Source organism: Corylus avellana, chromosome 2 (genome assembly GCF_965113065.1).
Source record: "Corylus avellana chromosome 2, dhCorAvel1.hap1.2, whole genome shotgun sequence".
NCBI lineage: Eukaryota > Viridiplantae > Streptophyta > Magnoliopsida > Fagales > Betulaceae > Corylus > Corylus avellana.
The window spans coordinates 21467960-21495602 of NC_142491.1; the positions used below are offsets into that span (position 1 = coordinate 21467960).

At 34.7% G+C, this 27643-nt stretch overlaps 1 protein-coding gene, 1 long non-coding RNA gene and 2 pseudogenes across 2 annotated transcripts; 1 reads left to right on the forward strand and 3 right to left on the reverse strand.

Annotated features, from left to right (window-relative positions):
- The first annotated feature begins 8454 nt into the window (after positions 1–8454).
- LOC148587474 (uncharacterized) lies at positions 8455–9845 on the forward strand. Its single transcript, XM_088512634.1, has 2 exons — positions 8455–8971; positions 9682–9845. Exons 1-2 carry the CDS (start codon positions 8455–8457, stop codon positions 9843–9845), a joined length of 681 nt encoding a protein of 226 aa, XP_088368760.1.
- Positions 9846–13405: 3560 nt separating this feature from the next.
- LOC132190633 (uncharacterized) lies at positions 13406–15737 on the reverse strand. Its single transcript, XR_009441177.2, has 4 exons — positions 15499–15737; positions 15022–15094; positions 13922–13967; positions 13406–13826 (listed from the first exon to the last, which is right to left on the reverse strand). It is a non-coding gene; the product is annotated as an uncharacterized LOC132190633 (long non-coding RNA).
- A 5782-nt stretch (positions 15738–21519) lies between these two features.
- Positions 21520–22378, reverse strand: LOC132169153 (germin-like protein subfamily 1 member 13 pseudogene; annotated as a pseudogene).
- Positions 22379–25122: 2744 nt separating this feature from the next.
- On the reverse strand, positions 25123–26001 carry LOC132169144 (germin-like protein subfamily 1 member 7 pseudogene; annotated as a pseudogene).
- Positions 26002–27643: the final 1642 nt, after the last annotated feature.

Consider the following 27643-nt stretch of genomic DNA (forward strand, 5'->3'; position numbering starts at 1 on the left):
GTTGGAAAAAACCAGCCGGAAAACCATCCGGGCCCGGTGCTTTAAGTGGTGCCATTTGGTGAAGAGCATAGCCCACTTCTTCCCTGGTAAAAGGTTGCAGCAACTCATCATTCATATGACTTGACACCCTTTCCTCAAGGTGCGCTAAGCATGGTTCCATGTTCCCTACAGGACTAGCAGTGAATAAATCTGAAAAATAATTCACAAAAGCCCTCCCCACATCATCAAAAGAATTCCATAATACTCCCTGCTCATCTTTAATCGTAGAAATTTGATTTAAGTTCCTCCGATAATTAGCACAAGCATGGTAGTATTTAGTATTCCTATCTCCATTTTTCAACCATTCGGCCTTCGCTCGCTGCTTCCACTTTAAGTCTTCTTGGTCAAGCAAAAGTTGTAAATTCTGCTTAACCAATTTAATGTCATTCACTGCCACCTCATCTTCCCTTCCTTGCAGTAAATTCAGTTTGTCCCGTAAGTGGCCTATAGTGTCTTGTGTAGAACCCCGAATCTCCTGCTGCCATTGTAAAGATTCTTTTTTGCATCTTGATAGTTTAAGATTAATGGCATCCCAACTACACCCTAATGACGTAGAAGCCGACCAGACCTGGTTGATTTTCGTTTTATACCTCCTGTCAAGAGCCCACGATGCTTCATATCTGAATCGGCGATATTTATAATTCCCACGTTGCTGCCGTATTAGGGAAAGAATTAACACTGCATGATCTGAATTTGTTGACACCTCCACCCTTACCTCCACATCAGGGAACAACTCTCTCCATGCCACATTAGCCACTCCTCTATCAAGACGCTCTTTAATAAATTCAGACCCATTTCTACAATTACTCCACGTATATTTGGGACCGCGGAAGCCCAAATCTGAGAGTTCACAATCTTCCAATGCCACTTGAAAAAGCCTCATTTGGTTCGATGAACGACTACTTCCACCCCACTTCTCTGCATTGGAAATAACCTCATTGAAGTCACCTATGCAAATCCATGGTGTAGGAGGAAGCCGACTCAATACTTTTATGAGTTCCCATGCCTCATGACGTTTGGTAACTTCCGGGTGTCCGTAAAACCCCGTCAATTTCCATTGAACGTTTGAATTCGGAGATTGAATAATACCATTAATATGCCTTTGACTATAATTTTGTATGTCCACAACAACGTCATCTTCCCATAAAAGGGCCAATCCCCCACTTTTTCCGACACAGTCCACCACAAATAAATTAGAAAATCCTAATTTATATCTGATCACCTCCATTTTGACTTTCCGTAGTTTGGTTTCCATAAGGAAAACCATACTTGGGCGCTTTTCCTTCACCATCCGGCAAAGGTCGTGAACTGTTCAAAGGTTCCCAAGCCCTCGACAGTTCCAGCTTATGATATTCATTGCGGTCGGCGGGGCTGTTCCACAGCCTCCGCCATCCCCGAACCATTTTGAAATTCTGTCGGTGTACCCATGGTCTTACTTTCCATCTCCAAAGCTATGTTTTTCACCACACCACTAAATTCCCTTTTTTTGTTTTGCCCAGACTTATAAGAAGACAAAGTCCTCTCAGCAGAACCATTTTCAGCACCTGAGTGACGTGTGAAAATCCCCCCATGCTGCCCATACAAACCTTCTTCAGTGCTTATTTTTTCGGACGAGCTCCCACTGGTTGCTTGCATTGTCTTTGCCACGTCAGAGAGATTTGGGCCCATATACTTTGGAGACAAATTGGAATGGACTATTGGGCTTATGTTGGAGCAGTCCGATCCATCACTAGCTGGCCTCCTTCCTGCCACCTCATTCCTCTGGTGATGCATGACAGCTTTCCTTTTATGAGTATAAATTGTCATAACTGCCCCATCTCCCCCTTGGTTCATTCTTTCCTTCTCCAGGAACCGCATATCCCTCCTTTGATAATGATCCTCTCGACCGTTTTCATTCCCCCTCCGAGAATCCTCCCTTTCCATAGATATCCCTAGTTGACTTCCGCAATTCATGCCAGAAAGATTGTTTCTTTCCTTCTGCACTTTTGGACGTTTAGGGTTTGGTGGCACCTCAGCCGATCCACCATAGGACATCTCAGCCGCGCCGCCTTCCTCTCCCTTGCCCAGCCCGTCTCCGCCATGGGTATTATGCCAGAACGTTTCCTTGGCCTGCTGCTCATGCATGGTTGGCCCAGTCCGTGCTGATTGTCTTCCACCTCCCCTATCCTGCCTGCGTGTTGGCGATGACGCCCTCATCCATGGACCGTACTCCATTGGAGTCTCCTGATGACGCAGATTGCTTTTGAATGGACAACCAGTTTTTTCATGATTGATAATCCCGCAATGGAAACAAAGCTTTGGGAGGCGTTCATATTGGAATGCAATCCATTTCGACTTGCCCTTCACCTTTAGCATTCTACCTCGTGCCAAGGGCTTTGCCAAATCAACCACAATTTTAACCCGAAGGAATTCACCCCAGCCGATACCATCCGCTTCCGTATCAACCATCTCTACTTCACCCACAGTAGAGCCTATCCTTCTTCCAGTCGTCTGATTCATACATGCCAATGGAAGATTCACCATTCTCACCCAAAATGCTGCTTTCTCAAAAGTATATTCCAATGGCGAACTCAGACCGTCAAAATCCTCAATGAGAAAGAGGCTCCCTTCGAAAACCCATGGTCTTCCATCCAAAATCCTCTTCTTGTCCCCTGCATTTGTAAATTCCACCAGGAACAGATTTTCTCCCAACACATGGAATGAAAATGAACCCAATGTTTTCCACCAACGCATCAATGTTTTTCTGATCGTCTCCTTGCTCACCATATGATTCGTGACCAGTTTTCCAAGCACACAAAACTGTCCCCGCTCTACTCCTTCTTGTATTTCTTCATCCGGCGTATCCAAATCAATGCTTTCTTCCTCCGTCAAAGACAGATTCATCCACATCTTGGCCAAGTCCTCCATCGTCGTATTGATAATCCAAACGGTTACTTCCACTGTCTCAAAGAGGCATGAAATACTTTTCCTTCTCTCCTAGAGTTTCTAGAGAGAAAACATAGCCATCCAAATGGGTCGTTAGGATGAAAGAAGGTTATTGTAGCATATAAACAGAAAGCAAAACAAAGAAAGACGAAAAGACAAAATTTGGGTACCTATAGAATCTACGAATTAAGGGTTTTTTCAGATTATTATATATACTAGCTTATAACCCGTGTAGTGCACGGGATTTTTCATCACAATTTAATTATAAAATTTCAAAATATTATAATCGTACTTTTCATAAGTATTATTAAATTTACTTTTCATAATTGCAAGACGAAACTTGAATTTTGATCAATCAAAACATTAATATAAAATTAGAAAGAATCTATAATATTGTCAGTGTAATACTTATTAGATTTCAACATAAATAAAACTCAAAATTATGAACATTCGAAAAAGTACTTTGGTTGTAGAAAAAAGTATGCGCTAGATTCTTTGTTATAGTTTAATTTCAAAATTTAAACACATGCATCTCTATCAAACTTTTCATTATAGGTTGTAAAAATAAAAAAAAAATAAAAAAAAAAAACTTTCACGCCCTTTTAAATAAAAAGACATACTAAAGGCTATACACCAATTTATTTGAAAGTGTTGAAGAGATTTATTTAATTCATTTGAATATTTAATTGAATATTTTATTCTTTTTTTACACAAAAATCAAATAAACACTCTATAATCTTCCATTAGCCCACTAAAAATCCAAACAATTTATTATCTTAATTCACAAGTTGCAATTTTCATCAAATGACAAACTGAAAAAAATAAACAACCTACAAATACAGTTAATACTCAATTATAATTGTTTCAAGAGGGTTGTGTTATTCTTATTAAGGATTCGTTTGAGATTGCAGTTTTAATAAGTACGATTTTAAAAATTGATTTTTTGAAAAATTACGTTTTTGAAAGGTTAAAAATAAGAATTACTTTGGAATTGAGTTTTTAGGTTATTATTGTTGAAGAGTGGAGAGAGAAAAAAAGAAAAAAGAAAAAAATTAATTCTAGAAGTTGTAGTTTTTCACAAATAAAAAACATATACATGGAAGATTAAGAAGAAAAATTACTATAGGTTGATTTTCTATGTTGTTATATTTGAAGAGTTGAGAGAGAGAGAGATGTGAAAAAAAAAAAAAAAAAAAGGTTAAATCCGTGAGAGAGAGAAAAAAAAAATCCAAAATATATAATTGGGAGATCTTTATTTTGTAGATAATTTATTATTAATCAAATAAATCTCTTCAACAATTTCAAAAAAATGCTAGAAAATCCTAGTAAATCACAAAAACTACAAAAAAAAAAATATCCAATAAAATATTCAAATGAATTAAAACATAAAATCTTTTTTGTATGATACCTATTATATTTCAATACAAAGAAACTTTCAAGAGACACAAACATAAAAATAATCAATTTACTGTCATGAAAAATTTATACATAAATACACAAAGATTAATGCAAGCAACAAAATTTTCAATCAAATAGAAACCCTAGACGAAATCAAATACAGTGCAAAAATAAACAAAATCTTTTTAGCATTTAACGCGATCAGATAAATCATCTTAGGTTAAATGTTTAATTATCTCTTTAGTGTTTCAAAAAAGTTTCTATTCTTTTTTTTTTTTTTTTTTTTTTTTTTTTTTTTTTGCACAAAAATCAAATAAACACACTATAATCTTCCATTAGCCCACTAAAAATCCAAACAATTTATTATCTTCATTCAGAAGTTGCAATTTTCATCAAAGAATAAACTGAACAAAAAATAAACAATCTACAAATATAGTTAATACTCAATTATAATTGTTTGAAGAGGGTTGTATTATTCTTATTAAGGGTTCGATTGAGATTGCAGTTTTAATAAGTACGATTTTAAAAATTGACTTTTTAACAAAATTGCATTTTTGAAAGGTTAAGAATAAGAATTACTTTTGGATTGAATTTTTAGGTTATTATTGTTGAAGAGTGGAGAGAGAGAACAAAAAACAAAAAAAAAAAAACGTTAATTCTTGAAGTCGTAGTTTTTCTCAAATAAAAAACATACACACGGAAGATTAAGAAGAAGAATTACTTCAACTTGATTTTTTAGGTTGTTATATTTGAAAGAGTTGAGAGAGAGAGAGAGACGTCGGAAGAGAAAAAAAAAAAAAAGAGTTAAATCGGTGAGAGAGAAAAAAAAAATCCGAAATAATTGAGAGATCCTTATTTAATTTGTAGGCCTTATTATTTTGTAGATAATCTATTATCAATCAAAATTGTTTTTCAATGGCTTATTATTTAGAAAAACCAATTCTTATTTTATAAATTATCTATTATTACATGCACAAAGTATATGTTGAAAAAAAAATCGTTTTCTCTAACCTTTTCTAAATTTGAATTAAAAATATTAAAGTGACTAAAAGTATTAATACATAATAATTTGATTTGTATTATTTGTTTCCTTATTTGATTTGGACATTAATAATACTTAATATTGTGCATTAAATGTTTGAATTTAATGAAATCACATATAAGGAAAATTATTAAAATATAATTAAATGCCTTTAATTAAGTTAATTTAATGACTGGTTCATTATTGAAAAATCGGTTTACTCTTAAAAAACCGGTTTATCCTCTTTTTAAAAAAGGGTTCACGCCACGTGTCACAATATTAAGGCACTTCTGAGAGTGACTCGGCTTATATATATATATGATTATTACGTATTTGAACTTTTGTTTTTATTTTTTATTTTTTTCTATTCAAATAAGGGAAGCGGTGTTACAGGAAATCAAACAACAACATAGGGGTGGGCACCCTAACAACAAAGCCCAAGCGGAACATGCAGTACAAAAACAGATACAGAAACAGATAGTAGGCAATTGTTTCGTCCATGATCTGAAAGGAACCATAAACAAGTCGGGTCTTTCCAAGGGCCGCACAAGACGGTAACAAATGGCACAAAAACTCGGTGAAGAGTTCCATGCGGTAGAGGCAACAACCACCATTAAGTGATTGTTACAGTGAAGGTACTGCAGATAACCGGGTTGAAGCCATTAAAGGACGACCACTAGCAACAAAAATCTCCACAAAATCAAACCATTTCATGGCAGGGAGATAGTAACCCACATAAAACTAGAAATACAGCGAATAAAAATGGGAAATACAAAAAATACAAGAAACTACAACACAAAATAGCAGCACCGGCGGAGAGGAGAGGCTGCTGGAGGTGTTCAGTTGGCGCGTGGACGGCGGGACAGGGAGCAGGTTGCGGCGTCGGGAACTTAGTATTTGAACTTAGTAGTGCATAATTACTGTATACCTTAACATATGCCCATACGCACAACGTCGTACAATTCAATGTGTCAAATTCAATAACTGAACTTAACATATGTATATATACCGAAAATATATTATCATGATCAAGTCAAATTGGATGCTACGTTGGATCAATTAGTTGTAATGTTCTTCATTTATTTAATTATTTTTTCTTTTTTATTTTATTTATTGTATTTTGAAAAAATTTCATTTACCACACCTGATTTTTCATTACTTTTGTAACAATAGCCTTAAACTTTGAAAAGTGCTAGGTTAGTATTGCCATCTTTCAAAAATTTGTAATGTCAACCCTTACACCGAGAGTCTAAATAGACTAAAGATTATAATTTTCTTCCGGACATTTTCTTTTTGAGTGGGAAGGCATGGCTCAACGTCTAGCCCCATATATGGGATTTGCCTATGCTATAAGCCAATATACAATATCATTTGTTAAGTTGTTAATTAAATGATAAAATTTATCAATTCTTATAAATTTACGCTTTTATGAGAAGTAGTGATTTAATATAGTATTAAAGTAAAAGTCTTGAGTTTTAACTTTGACTCCATCAATTCGATCACGTTCCATTTAATTAAAATATTCCACGTGATAGACTTCACCTATTAAAAAGGAGTTTGAGCGCACATGTGAGGGAGTACTAAAGTGTTGATTAAATGATTAAATTTACACCATCTTATAAGCTTAAGCTTGTAATTAAGATAAGTGATGATTTAACATCCTATATTATTAAGGCTACTCTTCAAGTCCACATAGCTAACATCCACAATGAGTAGATTAATCGGCTGAGAATCACACATCATGAAGCGAAGATCACTAATTTGAATCCGGCCACTCGTTCCCCTTTCCCTCTCCTTGTATGGACATTTATTTTTCTCTCGTTTTTGTTGGATTTCCAAAAAAGAAGGAAAAAAGAATTTATGACAGGATTTTTCTTCTAAGAACTAAAATTTTATTTTTCCTGCAGGAAGAAACAACGAAAGAACTCAACAGGATCTGAATGATTAAGATCTACACCAAAAAAGTTAAAACAAGAAAACAAAAACAAAAGATTAAGAACCGTAAAGTAGTTAGCCAGCTTTTGCTTTTTGTGCTTTAATTTCTCCTTTAAAGAATTCGTTCGTCTTTTTAAAGTGAGATTACTATTGTTGAATTATGTCGTAAAAAAGATATGGATGGGAATAATTCATGCTCATACGTACTGACGTGCAACATACTTTGCTTGAATCCCAGGTCCTGTGGACTCCACTCTAGAGAGGTTAAATTCAATCACTGAGCTTAACATATATTTACCGAAAATATATTATCATAATTAAGCCAAATTGGATTCGATCTATAATGTTGGATCAATTAGTTTTACTTTTCTTGATTTATTTTTCTTTTTCCTTTTTCTCTATTATATATGTTTCTGATTGGTGGGAGATAAAAGTGTTTTTAATGTACGCTAGCTAGCTAGAAACTTCGAGAGCCAAACGACGTACACAAGTGTATACGCTATTGAAGATTTGAGAATGTGGAATAAGCTTTCCTTATGGGGGTGTGGATGTGTGTTTTAGCGTGGAAATAGCTTTGTGATTTTAAAAGTGCGATGTAAAAATAGTGATTTTAAAACGTACGTACAATCAATTTAAGAATTTAATTTTTAAAAACGCAGCTAAGCGATTATTGTTAAAGTGTTGATTAAGTGATTAAATTTATGTCTTCCTATTAGATTAAGCTTTTAATACAACTGGTGATTTAACATGGTATCAGAGCCAAAGGTCTTAAGATCGAACCTTTGACTCGGTCAAATCACACTTCATTTAATTAAATATTTCAGGTGTTGGGCCTCACTTATTAAAAGAAAGTTTGAGCCCACATGTAGTTTTGCTTATAAAATTATGTGTTCTATAAAAACGCACCCAATTGCCTATGATTTAAAAAAAGTAGATTTTTATCTTTTTTAAAAACACATTCCTAAATTATACATTTTTTACGATTTTGTTTAAAGTTGCAATTTTGGTGTACGAAATCACAATGGCAAACGCATTCTCAGTTTCTAGTATAAATCATTACACCAGTCCGAGTCTCACGAGCTGCTACACAGCCCTAAACCTAACTCAACTGATTTTGTCTTCCTTGATCCAAGGAAATGGAGATCCGGACGGTGAGTACTGTAGGAATGGCTTCCACGCGGATGAGGAACGTTTTGTTTAGAAAAGCCATGAAAGGCGAATGGGATGAAGTTGTCAATATATATGGAAGAGACAAAGAGGCTCACCAGGTAAAGATCACCACGTCAGGCGACACCGCATTACACATAGCTGTCTCCGATGGCCGAGAAGAGACAGTCAAAGAACTTCTAGAAATAATTGGCACCGGCTCTCAACTAAGTGAAATTAAAAACGACCTAGAAAATACTCCTCTTCATGTTGCTGCATCAACGGGGAATGTGGCTATGTGTAAATGCATTGCAAGTGTTGATAAATCATTGTCGGGTGTTCGTAACAAGAACGGCGAGACCCCATTATTCTTGGCAGCGCTCCATGGTAGAAAGCAAGCCTTCCGTTGTCTTCTCCGTATATGTGGTTACCTGGATAGTTTTCGTTATTTCTCGAGGAACGACGGTGCGAGTATTCTTCATGCTGCCATAGATGGAGACTATTTAGGTGAGTATTAATTTGATAATATTTTGACAGTTATAATTTATGAAATGATCAATTGAAGTCCTCAAGTTATGTTGTATGTGGATTAGGTGCATTGAATGTGACTATTGCACATAAAATTAGTTTTTTATATGCCAAGACTGTATACATATTAATTACTATATAATAGAATGATTTGTCTTCGCCTTTGATATATATATGGAAACTCTTAATTAATATGTTAGTACATTTGAAATGCATTGAGAGAAAAGAAAAAGAATATATTTTTCTACTTTCATATACGTGAGAAAGAGAGAAAAGAAAGGGATCGAGCCCACTCTCTCTAGGCTACGCAATATAGAGAAATAGGAAATAAGATTGAAAGGTTTCTGAACCATTCCAAGCAAAAGTTTTTATTTACATACCATTCTTCTGAATTATGGTCCTTTAATTTGTGTTTTGATTCTTAAAGAACATCAGTGAAATGATTTATGGCAAAATTTCAAAATGGTTTGATTTTTCATTTTGTTTTCAAAATTTCAAACTGCTGAAGTAATTAAATTTCTCTCTTCTTATCGGCTTAAGCTTATTAGAAAAGTGGTGATTAAACACAAACCAACCATTATACATGTAAAACATGTTGGCTGCAACAAATTAAATAGAGTGGGAAGAAATATATCTAGTCATGAAGCACGTTGTGTATGCTAAAACAAGTTTAATTTTGCACTTGACAGATTTGGCATTTCAAATAATTTACTTGTACCCGACGCTAGTAAATATGGTCAATCAGCAAGGATTCACACCTCTCCATCTACTAGCGAGCAACCCTTCCAACTTCAGAAGTGGTAGCCACCTTGGACTATACTCACAAATCATTTATCAATGTAAGTATCCCTAAACCCTCGCGTTGCCAAAAAACAAAAAAAAACTATATGAACTTCATCCTTCCTTTGTATTACTAACATTGCGTGCTCTTATTTACTTCCCCGGTGTCATATCTCTGAACAATTAAAATTAATGTTAGAGAGTTTTGTCGTAGAGTAATTACTTAATTATTTATTTATTATTTTTAACAAACGAGTTATCTGCATTGATATAAAATAAATTGGAGCGAATTGCTCTATCATACAATGCCAAAGATATAAGTTGAAAACTCTACAGCCCTATACTATTTATGATATACACAATAGCCTCTAGAAATGTCATCATCACAATCAGCATATAGATCTGCAGCATAAACTGACGAATCACGTCTTTGGTCGCTCTCTCTTTCATCAATGACAATTCTTTTATAAACTTGATAACTCTTCCGTCATCAGCCAATAATTTGCTCCCATAAAAGAACTAGAAGAAAACGAAAACCTACTGGAAACCATTCCGTTATTCTTTAGCAAAACCTAATAAAACTACAAATCCATGATCTATTGCAGCCAGAGCAACATCATACTTATCTTAGTTAGAAGCAAAAAACAAAATATACAGAATCAAAAAAATAGTAAAAAATACCCCACTCCCAGATTTGTTCTGATTAATTGTCTTATATGTTCTTCTTTTATTCTTATTATTTTTTTAATTTTTTTTTCTTGTCACCAACTATAGATTTATTAGAAGCTAAATATTAAATAATATATCTGATGAAAATTTATTGGCAAAATGATTAGCAAGTGTGATATGAAAATATATTAATTATCATTTGTTTTTTTAATTTGGAAGGCATATTGGTTAACAAGCTCCGTGTGACACTACAAGAATTTAGGTCTTTAGGGGCGACTTGGAGTCGACCCTAAAAGTCCTAAAGTGGACGTTGTTGACAACAGCATCGACTTTTGGACCCTAAAAGTGTCGACGCTAATAGTCCGACCCTAATGATCAAATGTGTGATTATCAGCGTCCATTTAAAATCGACCCTAATAATAACTTTTAGCGTCCACTTTATCGACCCTAAAAGTCACAATGTTTTGACCCTAAAGGTGATGTAAACGAAAGCCATAGTCGACGCTAATGGTTAACCATTAGCGTTGACTTAAAGTGGACGCTAATAGTTAACCAATAGCGTCCACAAAGTAGACCCTAATGGTCCTAAAAAAATAAAAAATAAAAATTAACTATCAGCGTCCAAATCAAAGTGGACGCTGATAGTTAACCATTAGCGTCCACAAAGTGGACCCTAATGGTCCTAAAAAAAATTTTTTAAAAAAAATTAACTATCAGCGTCCACTTAAAGTCGACCCTAATGATAACTTTTAGCGTCCACTTTATCGACCCTAAAAGTCACAATTTTTTACCCTAAAGGTGATGTAAACGGAAGCCAAAGTCAACGCTAATGGTTAACCATTAGCGTCCACTCAAAGTGGACACTGATAGTTAACCATTAGCGTCCACAAAGTGGACCCTAATGGTCTTAAAAAAATAAAAATAAAAAAATAAAAAAATCTGCGATCAATCGCAGTACCAGTAGTTTTTTGACCTTTTGCGATCGATCGCACTTGGCGTGCGATCGATCGCAGTACCAGTGGGTTTTCAACAGTTTGCGCTCGAACGCACATTGGGCATGCGCTCGATCACAGAATAGTAGGTTTTTGATATTTTGTGATTGATAGCACTCCAAGTGCGATCGATCGCAAAAGGTCAAAGCTAGTAAATTTGCTTTTAAAAGTAAGAGGTGTTAGAAAGCTAGCATTATGAGAAAAAAGTAGGGGTGTCAAAAAAAACCGGGAAACCGGAACCGGGACCGGAAAACCGGGAAACCGGAAACCGGAAAACCGGGACCCGATTCCGGTTCCGGTTCAAAAAAAAAAAAAAACCGGGACCCCGGTTCCGGTCCCGGTTTTTGGCACCCGGTCAAAACCGGGAAAACCGGAACCGGGTATTATTTTATTAAATTATATATATATATATTTTTTAATTCTTTTACTCTTAGTATTACGCAATACTGCCAATGCGTCTTTTGAAGGTTTTCGCCTTTCGGTGTTTATATATATATATATATATATATATATATATATATATATATATATATTTTATTATTTTAATTCTTTTATTTTTTTGGGTTTTGAATTGTTGTAATAAGGGGTATTTATTTCTTGTGCATGTTGGTTTGTTTACATATTTGTTTTTACTTTTTATTGTTTTAATGTTTTCTTTATGTATTTAATTTAAAATTATGTTTAGGGTATTTTAAAAAATTTGAATTTTTATTTCTAAGGCTCATATAGGCAAAAACATTGATTATTTAGGATTTTTATGCTTTTTTAGGTTTATTTTTTAATTATTTGAAACAATCACAATCAAGCCTCTTTAATTTAGACAAAAAGATTAATAGTTTTTTTTTTTAAATGAGCTAACTTATGAAAAAAATAATGGGCTTATTTTAGGCCCAATACCTAAAATAAACCCCAAACACTAATTATTTTCAAAAACCGGGTACCGGACCGGGTAAAACCGGAACCGGCCGGAAACCGGGACCCCGGTTAACCGGGGTCCCGGTTCCGGTTCCGGTTTTGGCCAAAAACCGGGAAACCGGACCGGGTTGACACCCCTAGAAAAAAGGCAAATAACCCTGGCCATATTTATTATGACATCTTCTAGGTACATGGGTCTGTTTTCCCACTAAGCACTCTACGCATTCATTTTTTGTAATGTTGAATCATTTACATCAATGTGATTTAAAAAAGAAAAATAAAAGCACTCTTTTCCTTTTGCAGCACATTCTACACCATTACATATCTCCTATTAGACAGCTTTATACTATGAACATAAGAAGTAGAATAAATCAACCTAAAATTCATTGATAACTACCCCCACCAACTGCACGAACATCCATGACTCTGCAGTTTCATATCAAAATAGGCAGTAATAAGAGCCATTAACGGAACAACGTACCCCAACCAATACATGGTCATTGAAGACATCGATTGCTGCAAGGATTCCCCTGAATTAGAAAAAGAAGAAAAATTTATATGAATTAACTATAAACGTATGAAATTTAAATAAATAAAAAATTTATAACAACAGTTGCAAGCCACATTGCTTTTCAACAAGCCTGAATATGCTATGGAAAAGTTACAAGAAAGTTGTCTACTGTACTCTATACACAACAATTTCTGAATCATTGAAAATAGGTTCACTGTAGCACCAAGCTGTCTCATTTACTTTATGCAAGTCAACAATCGGATAATAGCAATTTCCCAAAAAAAATATAATCCAATTCCTTTACTATCTTTTATAGAAAAAAAGGTTCTGTGGTGTGGGGTAGCAGAATCAGCTATAAAATACAAAAAGAAAAATGACAAAGAGACCCTGAAAATTCCATAAGACAATCTAGCTCCTTTACCATGTACTTTACTATATGTTCATTCTTAAGGATCTTTCCCACCAAGAACAAGTTCACTGTAGACATAATTATAAAATTATAGTGTTCGACTACAACTTTCATATACCCGTCACTACACGTCACAAACAACCAAAATCCCCGAGCATTATTTTCGTCAAATGTTCTTCCACAACAAACAGCTTGTCTATACTATATTAATATGGTAATCAACCCTGTTTGAAACTTAAGTTCATACAGCTCAGAAATAGCAAGGACAAATTTATTGTAGACATAATTAAAACATTATATTGCTTTACTACAATTTGTATGCTACCACCACTAAACATGTGAAAAACAACTAAAGTGCTCGAGCATTATTTTTCGTCAAATCTACTTCCACAACAGGCTTCATTACAAATATAATTATATGCTATATTAATATGGAAATCAAACCCGTTTGAAACTTCAGTCCACACAGCTCATAAATCAATTAACTTATGTCAATGACTTCCCATGAAAGACAAGTGGCGGCGCAATAGCAGCGAAAATACAAAACCCAATGTGAATCTGCATTATGCCAAATTGATTAATAGAAAGAAAAGCATACCACCTATTCATGAGGAGCATTGCTAGGATAAGATGATAGAACATATGGCACCTACCAAGTAGAACAGGAAAAACCAACCGAACCTCAAGGAACTATCCGTCCTGCATTGCAAACAAAGCCACTTGTAAGAACCATCAGCACTCCTAATGCCACACTTTTATGGTATGACCACAAACATTCTTTGATACCAAATAATTAAATATGTAGTTCCTCTAGCTAGGTTGATATCAGTTACATCAATTACAATTGTTCCTCTCTCTAGTTGAATGACAAATATGTGCTTCTCTCACCAATTGAATAACAAAAGAGAGATCATTGCCACACAAACAATCATAAAAGCCACAAAATATACAACATGCTACAAAGACAATGTAAACAATATTGTCAATGGTCACCTAGACTAAAAGGCATCCCCCCCCCCCCCCCCCCCCCCAAAAAAAAAAAAAAATCATTGATGAAAAGCCCCTTCGTCTTGGGGTTCAGAATCACTTGTTCAGTGTACATTTAGGTAAGAATATTGGGGACTGTTACATTTATTCAACACCTTTACTGTAATTTTCTATAGATGTACTGTGCTTCGAAAAATAGATCAACTTGTGTTTCAAATTACAATTCTCTAATTTTTAATAAACCCTTCCAAGAGGAGCAACAAGATGTTTTGTTCACATTGTTGCATAAGTAAAGGCTATGATAATTCACTTTTCCTTTTTTGTTATTTCTTTTGGATAGACATTACAAACATTTGCAGTCAAGGTTCTTTGGTTTACAAGAATTATCGTTCAAGAAGTTTTCATCTTGTATGCTACTTCTGAATCGTATACAACCCAATAGAAAGACAAATATATACATCATATTTCACTATTAACGATAATGGACAACATACAGCATCACTGTCAAAAAGGAGAAGGTACAACCATGCATCTTATCATATGGATCACACATATATTTGGAGGATTTAAAAAGTTCTGTGAAAATGATTAAGTTTTTGGGAAAAGGTACTATAAGATCACAACTGATCCGATTCCTACAAACCTCACTAACACATGCATCCAACAATCTCGAACCTCTTCAAACTAACATAGAAGAGAAGAATGTGAACAACAATCACAAAACGTCTTGGGAAACGTTTCAGAGTAAACATGAGAGGGAGGATACCTCAAAGCAACTCGATATTTCTGACCTTGCTTCTCAAGCTCTGCCATCACACAATCAGTGATGCAAGGAGTCCCTTCAATCCAAAAGGCAAATGGAATCAGTAAAACAGATGAAATAAAGAATGATTCTCATTTCATTACCTAAGAATTCTTATAGACATCCAAACGATCAAGATTAATAATATCTTGAGTGATAATATTAGAAGAAACTAATATAATATTGCCAATAAGACATAGCACGCGACGCCGTTAAAAACCCGCATTCACAACTAAATACAATATCACTAAAAATCAAAATTTCATTTTCTCAGCAACCAAAAAAAAAAAGTAGAACCCAAAAATTCACACTATTACCAAACAGTCATTAGAGTTCGAAATTTCTTAGCAACAAAAAAACCACTGGATCCAGCCTTTTCGTTTTTCCTCAATTTCTTAGAAACCAAACAAACACAAGACGCAAACTTTTTCACACTCTTACCTCTCTATCTTTACGAACTCCACTCACAAAGATCACTCGAAAACCAGAGCTTCAAACGCAGCGTTTTCAGGCTTGAAAGCCATTGGATCCATCATGGGAGGGAGGGAGAGCAGCGGGAACGAAAGTTGGGAGAGCAGCGGGAGAGAGATCGAGAGTGAGAGTGATGAGGGAGGTGAGTGAGAGGGGTGTTAGGGATTTTGGTGTTTTGGAGGTTTGGGGAAAAAAGACGCGGTTTATGAAATTTTTGGTTCGAAAATTTCAGAAACCCCGCCATTGGATGGCGCTATATTTTTCGCACTGCCTCAAATAGCGGCGACCCTAGAGTCGCCGCTATTGAGGGTAATTTTTTTAAAAAAAAAAAAAAAAAATTATACTTACAATTTTTTAATTTTTATTTATTTTATTTATTTTTGTTTTTCTTTATTTTCTCTTGTAATATGTTTTTTTATTATTATAATATTAACTAATAATTTCCATTTAATAAATTTTTATGATAAAGATCATTAAGTTGATATTTATCTTATAATTAATTATAAGATCAATACAAAATCCAAAGATAATATAAGATTAATATAACTAATGCACTAAGATAATATAAAAAGCTTATAGTTCAATTGAATGTTCGATTGAACCTTCAATTGTATCCAGTCTGATCAATCAATTGATCTTATCATGGTCAATATAATTAATTCACTAGGATCTATCGGATATTTGATCGATCAATTGATTATATTACGATCAATCGAACTAATTCACTAGGATTGATTGGATTTTCGATCAGATATTTGATCTTATCACAATCAATCGAACTAACTCACTAGGATCGATTGGATGTTTGATCGATCGGATTTTCGATCCAACATTTGATTGATCATTTGATCCTATCACGATCAATTGAACTAATTCATTAAGATCAATCGGATGTTTGATCGATCATTTGATCATATTACGATTAATCGAACTAATTCATTAAGATCAATCTCAATCAAACTAATTAATTAGAATAGATCGAATGTTTGATCGATCACTTGATCCTATCATGATCAATCGAACTACTTCATTAGGATCGATCGGATGTTTGATCGAACATTTGATTCTATCACGATCAATCGAACTAATTCATTAGGTTCGATCGGATGTTTGATCCAACATTTGATGCTATCACGATCAATCCAACTAATTCATTAGGATCGATCGGATGTTTGATCCAACATTTGATCCTATCACGATCAATCCAACTAATTCATTAGGATCGATCGGATGTTTGATCCAACATTTGATCCTGTCACGATCAATCGAACTAATTCATTAGGTTCGATCGGATGTTTGATCGAACATTTGATCCTATCACGATCAATTGAACTAATTCATTAGGATCGATCGGATGTTTAATCGAACATTTGATCCTATCACGATCAATCGAACTAATTCATTAGGTTCGATCAGATGTTTCATCTAACATTTGATCCTATCATGATCAATCGAACTAATTCATTAGGATCGATCGGATGTTTGATCAAACATTTGATCTTATCACGATCAATCGAACTAATTCATTAGGTTCGATCGGATGTTTGATCGAATATTTGATCCTATCACGATCAATCGAACTAATTAATTATGATTGATCGGATATTCGATCAATCTTTCAATTTCAATTGTTTCACTTACAACTGAGAGGAATTATTTTACGGTTTAGATTTTATTTTGTTATATTTAACAGTGTAAAATCTTTCCATAAGGTATCAATATATTCATCATATAATATATATACACTATTAGATTTGTAAAATTTAATATGAATTATGAAATGGGAATTAACTCTTCAAATTAGTCCAAATGTAACTTCTAACCAAATGGCAAATATATACAAATTAAAATCTTTCTTTAGGAGGATGGAATTGACGGTGCATATTGTGTCACTTTATTTGAAAATTTTAAATAATGCAGTGATATATACACAATTTTAGTACTCAAATATTGGGTTTGAACGTTCTGTTACTACGATCGATCGCACCTTGGGTGCGATCGATCGCAGTAACAGAAAATTCAAGCACATCTCATCAATTTTATTATTATTATTTTTTTTTAATTTTTTTTACCTACTCTTTAGGGGCGATAAAGTCGCCCCTAATAGTTAAGCATTAGGGTCGACTTAGAAAGTCGACCCTAATGATGCATCTTCAGCGTCCACTTTTAGTGGACGCTATTGCTCATCAATTTTAATTTTTAATTTTTTTTAATTGTTTTTTACCTACTCTTTAGGGGCGATAAAGTCGCCCCTAATAGTTAAGCATTAGGGTCGACTTTCAAAGTCGACCTTAATGATGCATCTTCAGCATCCACTTTTAGTGGACGCTATTGCTCATCAATTTTAATTTTTTTAAATTTTTTTAATTGTTTTTTACCTATTCTTTAGGGGCGATAAAGTCGCCCCTAATAGTTACGCATTGAAAGTCGACCCTAATGATGCATCTTCAGCGTCCACTTTTAGTGGACGCTATTGCTCATCAATTTTAATTTTTAATTTTTTTTTTTTTTTTTACCTACTCTTTAGGGGCGATAAAGTCGCCCCTAATAGTTAAGCATTAGGGTCGACTTTCAAAGTTGACCCTAATGATGCATCTTCAGCGTCCACTTTTAGTGGACGCTATTGCTCATCAATTTTAATTTTTAATTTTTTTTACCTACTCTTTAGGGGCGATAAAGTCGCCCCTAATAGTTAAGCATTAGGGTCGACTTTCAAAGTCGGCCCTAATGATGCATCTTCAGCGTCCACTTTTAGTGGACGCTATTGCTCATCAATTTTAATTTTTAATTTTTTTTTAATTTTTTTTACCTACTCTTTAGGGGCGATAAAGTCGCCCCTAATAGTTAAGCATTAGGGTCGACTTTTAAAGTCGACCCTAATGATGCGTCTTCAGCGTCCACTAAAAGTGGACGCTATTTCTCATCAATTTTAATTTTTAATTTTTTTTTTTAATTTTTTCTACGTACCCTTTAGGGTCGACTTTGAGAGTCGACCCTATTGGTCTTTTATTTTATTTTATTTTATTTTATTTTATTTTTATTTTTATTTTTTAAGCTTTAAGTGGACGCTATTGGTATACTATCAGGGTCGACTATTGTGGACGCTAAAAGTTTTTTCTTGGCCCCTTAAATTTTTCGCCCCCCTTTAATAATTCCCGCGTGTATATTAGGGTCGACTTATTAGAGTCGCCCCTAATAGTTACGCATTAGGGTCGACTTTCAAAGTCGACCCTAATGATGCGTACACAATTTTAGTACTCGAATATTGGGTTTGAACCTTCTGTTACTACGATCGATCGCATCTTGGGTGCGATCGATCTCAACAACAGAAGATTCAAGCACATCTCATCAATTTTATTTTTATTTTTTTTTAATTTTTTTTTCCTACTCTTTAGGGGCGATAAAGTCGCCCCTAATAGTTACGCATTAGAAAGTTGACCCTAATGATGCGTCTTCAGCGTCCACTTTTAGTGGACACTATTGCTCATCAATTTTAATTTTTAATTTTTTTTTTAATTTTTTTTACCTACTCTTTAGGGGCAATAAAGTCGCCCCTAATAGTTAAGCATTAGGGTCGACTTAGAAAGTCGACCCTAATGATGCATCTTCAGCGTCCACTTTTAGTGGACGCTATTACTCATCAATTTTAATTTTTTATTTTTTTTAATTGTTTTTTACCTACTCTTTAGGGGCGATAAAGTCGCCCCTAATAGTTACGCATTAGGGTCGACTTTCAAAGTCGACCCTAATGATGCGTCTTTAGTACTGGACGCTATTACTCATCAATTTTAATTTTTAATTTTTTTTAATTGTTTTTTACCTACTCTTTAGGGGTGATAAAGTCGCCCCTAATAGTTACGCATTGAAAGTCGACCCTAATGATGCATCTTCAGCGTCCACTTTTAGTTGACGCTATTGCTCATCAATTTTAATTTTTAATTTTTTTTTTTAATTTTTTTTACCGACTCTTTAGGGGCGATAAAGTCGCCCCTAATAGTTAAGCATTTGAAAGTCGACCCTAATGATGCATCTTCAGCGTCCACTTTTAGTGGACGCTATTGCTCATCAATTTTAATTTTTAATTTTTTTTACCTACTCTTTAGGGGCGATAAAGCCGCCCCTAATAGTTAAGCATTAGGGTCGTCGACCCTAATGATGCGTCTTCAGCGTCCACTAAAAGTGGACGCTATTGCTCATCAATTTTAATTTTTAATTTTTTTTTTTTAAAATTTTTTCTACGTACCCTTTAGGGTCGACTTTGAGAGTCGACCCTATTGGTCTTTTATTTTATTTTTTTTTATTTTATTTTTATTTTATTTTTATTTTTATTTTTTAAGCTTTAAGTGGACGCTATTGGTGTACTATCAGGGTCGACTATTGTGGACGCTAAAAGTTTTTTCTTGGCCCCTTAAATTTTTCGCGCCCCTTTAATAATTCCCGCGTGTATATTAGGGTCGACTTATTAGCGTCCACTGTAAAGTGGACGCTAATAGTCAACCTTTCGACCCATTATTAGCGTCCACTTTTATGTGGACGCTAATAATTGACTATTAGGGGCGACTTGACTATTAGGTGCGACTTTTAAAAGTCGCCCCTAGTAGTTGAGTATTAGGGGCGACAATAAAGTCGCCCCTGATGAGTCAGTTTCTTGTAGTGACTCGGACAAAACCAACAATTCAATGTTCAATGCTCTGAGTGGTGCGGAGTATATATTAGAGCAGGGATTAGTCTAATGGATCCTAGTTGGACCTCTACAGTTGGTTCGCAACTGACACGTAAACTGGGACGGAGCCAGGGTACTGCCATAGGTGAAGCCATGATCACCTTGATAAAAAAAAAAAAAAAAAATTATTGAATTCGCAGTGTTTGAGATTTCACTTTTATCTTTTCTTGATACATGCCCTTCACCTTCGTCTTTTCTAGAAAAATAAATTAACAAACATTGAAATAAATATATAATAAAAAAGGATTCAAAAGGTTGCTAGTATTTATAAGGTCCAATATCTCTACATAATCTTTATTTCCTTCCAGAAGCTCCATGAAGTTGTGTTGTTCATTTTTCTTCGCTTTTCCTGCGCAATATCATAATAGGTGGGTTGTATATGACCAAAACTTTTGAAAAGCATGCAAGTGTGGTTTTAATTTGGTATTTATGTTTCTATTTACCATTTTTTTTTATCTAATTTTTGGAATGAATATTGCTATATATGATGTAAATAATAGGTTTCATGTCTAATCAACCATAAAATTATTATTTGCTCCAAAAGCTTAAGTTTATAAAAACATATATATATAACTTTAATTATTTAAATTAATATTCTAAATCTCTCGAAAACCCAACACGTGCAATATATAAGGCAAAGGGAGATCGAGAAGAAAGATGAAAAAACTATAGAGTCAAAGTTCAAATTCAGAAATTGGCCAAATTAATTAACAATCTTTAATTTACCTCTCTCTCCCACATGTACAAACATGTTTTCTCTTTTTCTCCTTTTCTTCAGTTACCTTCATTATCCATCCTTGCCAGTCCATTAAGACCACAATTTATTTATATATTTTTTAAACAATAATAGATTGAAGTATTGGTTGAGACTGTCATGAAGTCAACATTATTGGATAATTTTGGATAAAAATGTAGTTGATAACATTACTCAATAAATAATATGTACAGATATCAGACGACAACCTTTCCAATATGCTTTCTCTCCTTTTTTATTATTTATTTTTTCCAATGTTTATTAATCTACTTTTTTAGAAAAGAAGATGCCCTTGGGCATCTGCCAAGAGAAATCAGAAGTGCGATCCCAAATGCTTTGTGAATTCAAAATTTTATTAAGTTTAATCGTGCACGTGCACTCACTATAAGCAACCATTTTATTTCATTATAACTATATATTGTTAGGACATTACAACAAGGAAAACATGCCACACTTTATTTCATATAAAACTATATATTGCTAGGACATTACAACAAGGAAAACATGTAGTTCTTTAATTGAACTGTTTCTCAAGCTCTTCAATCACATTCTTGTCCACTTGGAAGGCCTTAGTGAGAACGTCAAGATTGATGGGAGGATTGGATCCCAAGACAGCATTTGCTATGATGACGAGCCCAGGATTCTAGCTACCAAAACCTGAAAAAGCAATAGCATTGGTCTTTCCTACATTAAACTGGAAGTGAATAAGACCAATTGGAAATGCAAAGACGTCTCCCACGTTCAGAATTTTGGTAAAGAGGCGGTTATCTGGGTTAGATGTGACGAAGCTAACGTATAGGGTCCCCTCTGCAACTAGTAGAATCTCTATGGAACGAGGGTGAATGGGGTGGATTTAGGCCATACGGTGCATAGTCGATGCGAGCTAAGGATGTGCCAAGTGTGTTGAGGCCAGGTATTTGGTCTGCATTCAAAGAGTGACATTCGACTCGAGTGCATTTTCAGTATTTCTAGGAATGTTTAGCCCCTGAAAGGAGAAATCATTGGCATTGGCAAGCTTTGGATCCTTACAGAACTTTCCATTCACAAACACTGCACAAAGGAAATTTTGTTAATATCACAGGACACTTAGATTATAATGATTTATATATAGCATGTGATTCAGAAATTAAAAAGGCCCATTTAAGTAATACCTCCGAGCATAATTACATTAACATGGTAATAACCCAGATAAAAGAAAATACGAATAAGAATAAGAAGAAAAAGAAGATGAAGAAGGTGTACATACCAGCATCAGTGGAAGTTTTAAGTGCAACACAAAAGTCTTGCAGAGGAGAAGGGTCATAGGCAGAGGCAACAGAGCATGCCAAAGCCATGAGTACAAAAGCTACAAGGCATTTAGGAACCCCTTTCATCCTTCTTGTGGCTACGATTCTCAGCTTCTATATTCTCTGAATTCTTGGTCTTGTGAGGAGTGAGAGATGTTGCATGGGAACATGTCTATTTATAGCCGGGAGTGAATGAAACATGTTTTTCTTCTTGGACAGACTAATAACAACCTTACATACCCAACCTAACCACTAAGTAGGTGTAACAGTTGGTAGTTCTTTCACTAATTCGTATGGATATATGTTGACATTTAAGAATGCCTACCAACATCTTGTTTAGGCCTTAAGCGGTAGAGAATTGTAACTAGACAGAAAACTAAGCCTTCCATTTTTACGTTGATGATAAGTCACGATTAGGGTTGTTAGCTTTCCTGAGATTTAAACGCATAGAGCCGGTACTGATCAGAATTTGACTTTGTTGCCTACCCAGGCTACCCAGCAGTGCCAGAACCAACATGGTATGCTGAAAATAGAAGGAAGGTAGTACCTGTCAAAGTTGTAATGCTGTCACAAATATATCCTTTCGTATAATTGCCATGCCATGACCGAGAGTGTTAAAATATAAATTAAATAATCAAATTCATAAATTCTTGTAAGTATGAGCTTGTGAAAGAAGTGATGATTTAACAATATCCACATTTTGGTGCCCATTGTAGTGGGCCAGAATGAGGACCTTGATCAGGCGATTGTATTTCTTGCCTATTATTATGTGCACTGCCTCAAATATGCAGTGTTTCCGGATCTGAATTCATTTGATGATTTAGGCCAAGGCAAATGTAGATGTTAAAACAGTGGGAGGAATATAACTATTACTCGCACCAATGCCTAAGTCAAATGATTAATTTGATCTTATCTAACTAATTAAGCTTAATTATCTTTTGTTATGATTATGCATGCTACTGAAGAGTTTGATATTTCTGTGTGATTGCTGTCTTGTATTTTCCATTGATGCATGCTGAATTTATACACATTCTTTGAGAGATTTACAAAGGAAAGTATTTTAGAAAATAAATGACAAATTGCTTGGTTTTCCTTTCTTGTTGAGCACTAGCCGTTGGACTGATTTGGTTTGCTATAATTGTAAGATTTCATTTGCCTTATTTTGGATGTAGCCGTTGCTTGATATTCCTTGTGAGGATTGTAGTCTTGCAGGTCACGCACTTGCCTTGTAGAGAATATGGACGTTGCTTTGGTTTCCACGTGAGGATTTGTGGAGTTAATTATGTTTGTTCCATTAGCTACAATGATTAAATGATTAAATATTCTTCTTTCTATTAACTTAAATTTTTTGGATAAATAGTGATTTAATTGTGCGTATTGGTATTATTTTATTTTATTTTTTATTTTTAATTTGATCTTATCTAACTAATTAGCTAATCCCTTTTTATTATGCTAGAAAAAGCGTGTCAATGTACGTACGTATTAGTAATTTTTTGATAGTTGGTAAGATTTAATGGTTTCCTAGAGCAAACAGCTACTCTTTTAAATGAGTGTAATTGCTCTGTGCACATGAACAATTTTTTTATTATCATGAATAATTAAAGAGGAGTAAAGCCAGCTACTCTTTAAATAAGTGTAATTGTACTGTGCACATGAACAATTTTTTATTATCATGAATAATTAAAGAGGAGTAAAGCGCTATGGACTATTTTGTTATCCTTTTAAAAATTGATATGAATTTTCGAATTACTATTAAATTAAAACTACTCAGCCTCTTTTAAACCAAAATAGTAAGCGATACTTATGCCCACCGTTGTGATCAAATATCTCAACATCAAATGTTTGTTTTTGTTTGGATGAATAGAGTAATGCTAAAAATTACTTTTGTGTCCTTTCAAGGATGATGTGGGTCTGCCGCACTACAAGAGAGAAATAAGCCGCAAGGGATCTTCTTGGTTTTGAGTGATCAAATCAAGAGAGAAAATTGAGAGAGCTGGTGAGTTGAGGTGCTGAGAGATAGAGGTTCTGTTTTCTTTCTTCTTGGCAACATAGAGTAGCAAGAGAGAAAGAAAAAGAAGCCTTGTGCCAGTGAGAGAAAAATAAAAGAGACCAACCGCCATCGTATCCCAGCAAAAGAAGAAGAGTTAGTATTTCTGTCTTTTGTTTTCTCTTTTTGAGAATAATCTCTATTGTGTGATAGTGAGATTTGGGTGTATTGAGTTTTGGGTCTGAGTGATTTTTTTTCTCTACTATATTTTTGTACTCCATCTTTCATAGTGAATTTCTTCGTGATCGCTTCCGCCAATGGACGTATCTCACATTGAGGGAACCACTTAAATCTTGGTGTTGTCTTGTGTGTGATTGTTCTCACTTTATTTAGCCATAATTGTCATTGTGGTTTCTGCACAACAATTGGATTTTGATTAAATTGTGATTTTAAAAGCCAGCTCCTTTTTTGATAGACACAAGAGTGACACAAAAAGAACTTATAAAATTACTTGGATGAATGAATAACAATATTGTATATATCAAATGAGCAAAATTCTAAGCAGAATTACACTTCAGACAAGGCTAAATACATTAACCCCTAAACAGCAAAAATTTGCAGAACCAACTAAACCTCCACACAACCTAAAAAACTGTGTCTGCAACATCGTGACAGATGCAGAAAAACACAACAAAACACGCATGCTACGAAAAAGGAAAGAAAGTGCTTGTACATAAGAAATCATTCCATTTAACTATAATTACTAAAACTATGTTACAACTAGCAAAACAAGGCAAACTTTTTATATGAACCATCTATCATCGTTACTATTACAAATGTTTCTCTAAATGTTGTTGGAAGAAAACTGTTTTTGAAGATAGTTAACCACATTCTTGTCCAACTGGAAGGCTTTGGTGAGAATGCCAGCATTGATGGGAGGATTAGATCCAAATATTGTGTCTGCTATGCTAATGCGCCCCGGATTCTGGCTACCGAGACCGGAAAAGGCAAGAGCATTGGTACTTCCTACATTGTACTGAAAGTGAATGAGGCCAATTGGAAATACGAAGACATCTCCAGCATTTAAAACCTTCGTGAAGAAGCGGTTATCAGGGTTAGATGTGACAAAGCCAACATACAAGGTACCCTTTACGACTACAAAAATCTCAGTGGCATGAGGGTGAATGTGGGGAGGATTTAGGCCATTTGGTGCAAAGTCAATGCGAGCCAAGGATACGCCTAATGTATTAAGGCCTTGTATTTCGTCCACGGTCAAAAGAGTGACATTCGACCCTGGTTGATTTGCAGTGCTTCTTGGAATGTTTAGCCCTTGGAAGAAGAAATCATTGGCATTGACAAGCTTTGGGTCCTTGCAGAACTTTCCATTCACAAATACTGCACAAAGAAAAGTTTGTTAATATCACAAGACATTACATTATAATGGTTTATAATATTACATTGATATGGGTTGAGAAAAAAACAACTCAGATGCTTCAAATGACTTGTAGAGAAAATAGTAATAATAACAAGAATGTGTATATACCAGCATCAGTGGAAGTGCTAGCTGCAACACAAAAGTCTTGCAGAGGAGCAGGGTCATAGGCAGATGCAATGGAGCATGCCATACCCATGAGTGCAAAAGCTACAAGGTAATTAGGAAACCCTTTCATCCTTATTCTGGTTTATGATCTCTTTCCTCTGTATTCTGTGAATTCTTGATTTTGTGAGGAGTAAGAGATGAAGCATGGGAACTTGTCTATTTATAGCCGTTAGTGAAAGAACCGGTCTGTGTTTTTCACCAGATGGAACCTGTAAGGCTGCAAGACTTGGCAAGTTATCGATTTTTTATTTATCCATTTAATTTGCACGTTTCCAAATTCTGCCAAATCCGACCATTTCAATTAATGGAACAGTGTAGTTCTATTGTTCTAATGTTGCTTTCTCCAACCTTTTATATATAACAAAAAATATTACTTAAACTAGAATATATATATATATATATATATAAGAGCCACGAATCCTTGTCGTTTTGATAAATTCCAGGGAAGTCTTCCAATAACACCATGATAAATTCCTCCAACGACCAGGTTTGAGACAGAAATATAATTTACAATATTCTGTCATGATGTTGCATACACGGAATGTTTTTGCTACTTTAGGTTGAATTTTTATTTGATGAATATGATAAGTTATACAAATGTTACTGTTTCTGTCTGCTGGTGTTAAATCTGTTCTACACGCAAACACTCAGTCAATTCATGATGTTTCGATTAAGAAATGTCTTGTTTTTAAAATTCAGAAGTTCATAGTTTAATGATTTGATATTTAAAAATACAATTGACCCATTCAGGAACAAAATAATTTAGCATCGTCCTCAGAATCATCCTAAGGTCGTTCTATATTTTATTGTCCTCGTGTGAGTATATCTACTACTTATTTGCGCATATCTCTTTCTTTCTTACCTCAAGACTTAATGTGACGGTTCAATTTTATTTGTAGATTATAGAACAGCATACTACATTAATAGTTGACATTTTCAAAATAAAATATTGAACAAAATTCGGAAGCTAATGCTTGTGATAAATGTTCGCCAAACTTTGATTATAATATATTTCTCATTAATGCTTTAATTACCTCCCTCAAGAAATGGCTTGGAAAATCTCAACCACATTAGGCATAGCACATATGTAACACAAAATTTTCCTCATCGATAATAAAATATTGATTAAGTGATTAAATTTAACTTTTTTCAAAAGTTAAGCTTTTGAAAAATTGATGATTTAACATGGTATCATAGCAAGATTGGATCATTGGAGATTCATGTTGCCTGCAGACCCTAGCCCCCTTCTGGTGCGCCCCCTACTAATTTAGCAACTTCTTCCATCCTTCCTTGCTCCCCCTTTTTCCCTTGTTTTATTTTTAAATTTTGTTTAGACTCCAGCAGCAGCAGCGCCCAGTCTCCTCCACTGCTTTGGCCGCCTACTCCACCTCGCCGTTCGTCATCCTCCCCGATCTTTTGGCTTTGTCAGTTTTTGCAAGGGTTCTTAGATCGGCTTTTTCCGAAGCAGATCTACGTTTTTGCCACCAGTCCAAATCCTATACATGTCATTACACATTCTTCTCCGGTGCCAATGAGTCATGCATGTAGACAACATTCGTTTTCCTTCTGGTCAGCATGCGATAGTTGTGGTTCAAACACACCGGAGCGTGGATGATTAGTAGTTTAAAACAGATTTGTAAAGTCACTACAAAAACGGTGATAATTTTTGACCAGGAGTTTTTGACGTGGGGTTTTTGACGTTTATCAACGGTTAAAAGGGGAGTGTCAAAAATTTAAGATTTTTGACGTGTCTACAGTGCCACGT

Coding starts and splice junctions, on each gene's coding strand:
- LOC148587474 (XM_088512634.1), top strand. CDS start 8,455: ATGGAGATCCGGACGGTGAGTACTGTAGGAATGGCTTCCACGCGGATG. Junction 8,972..9,681: donor CATAGATGGAGACTATTTAG/GTGAGTATTAAT, acceptor TGCACTTGACAG/ATTTGGCATTTCAAATAATT.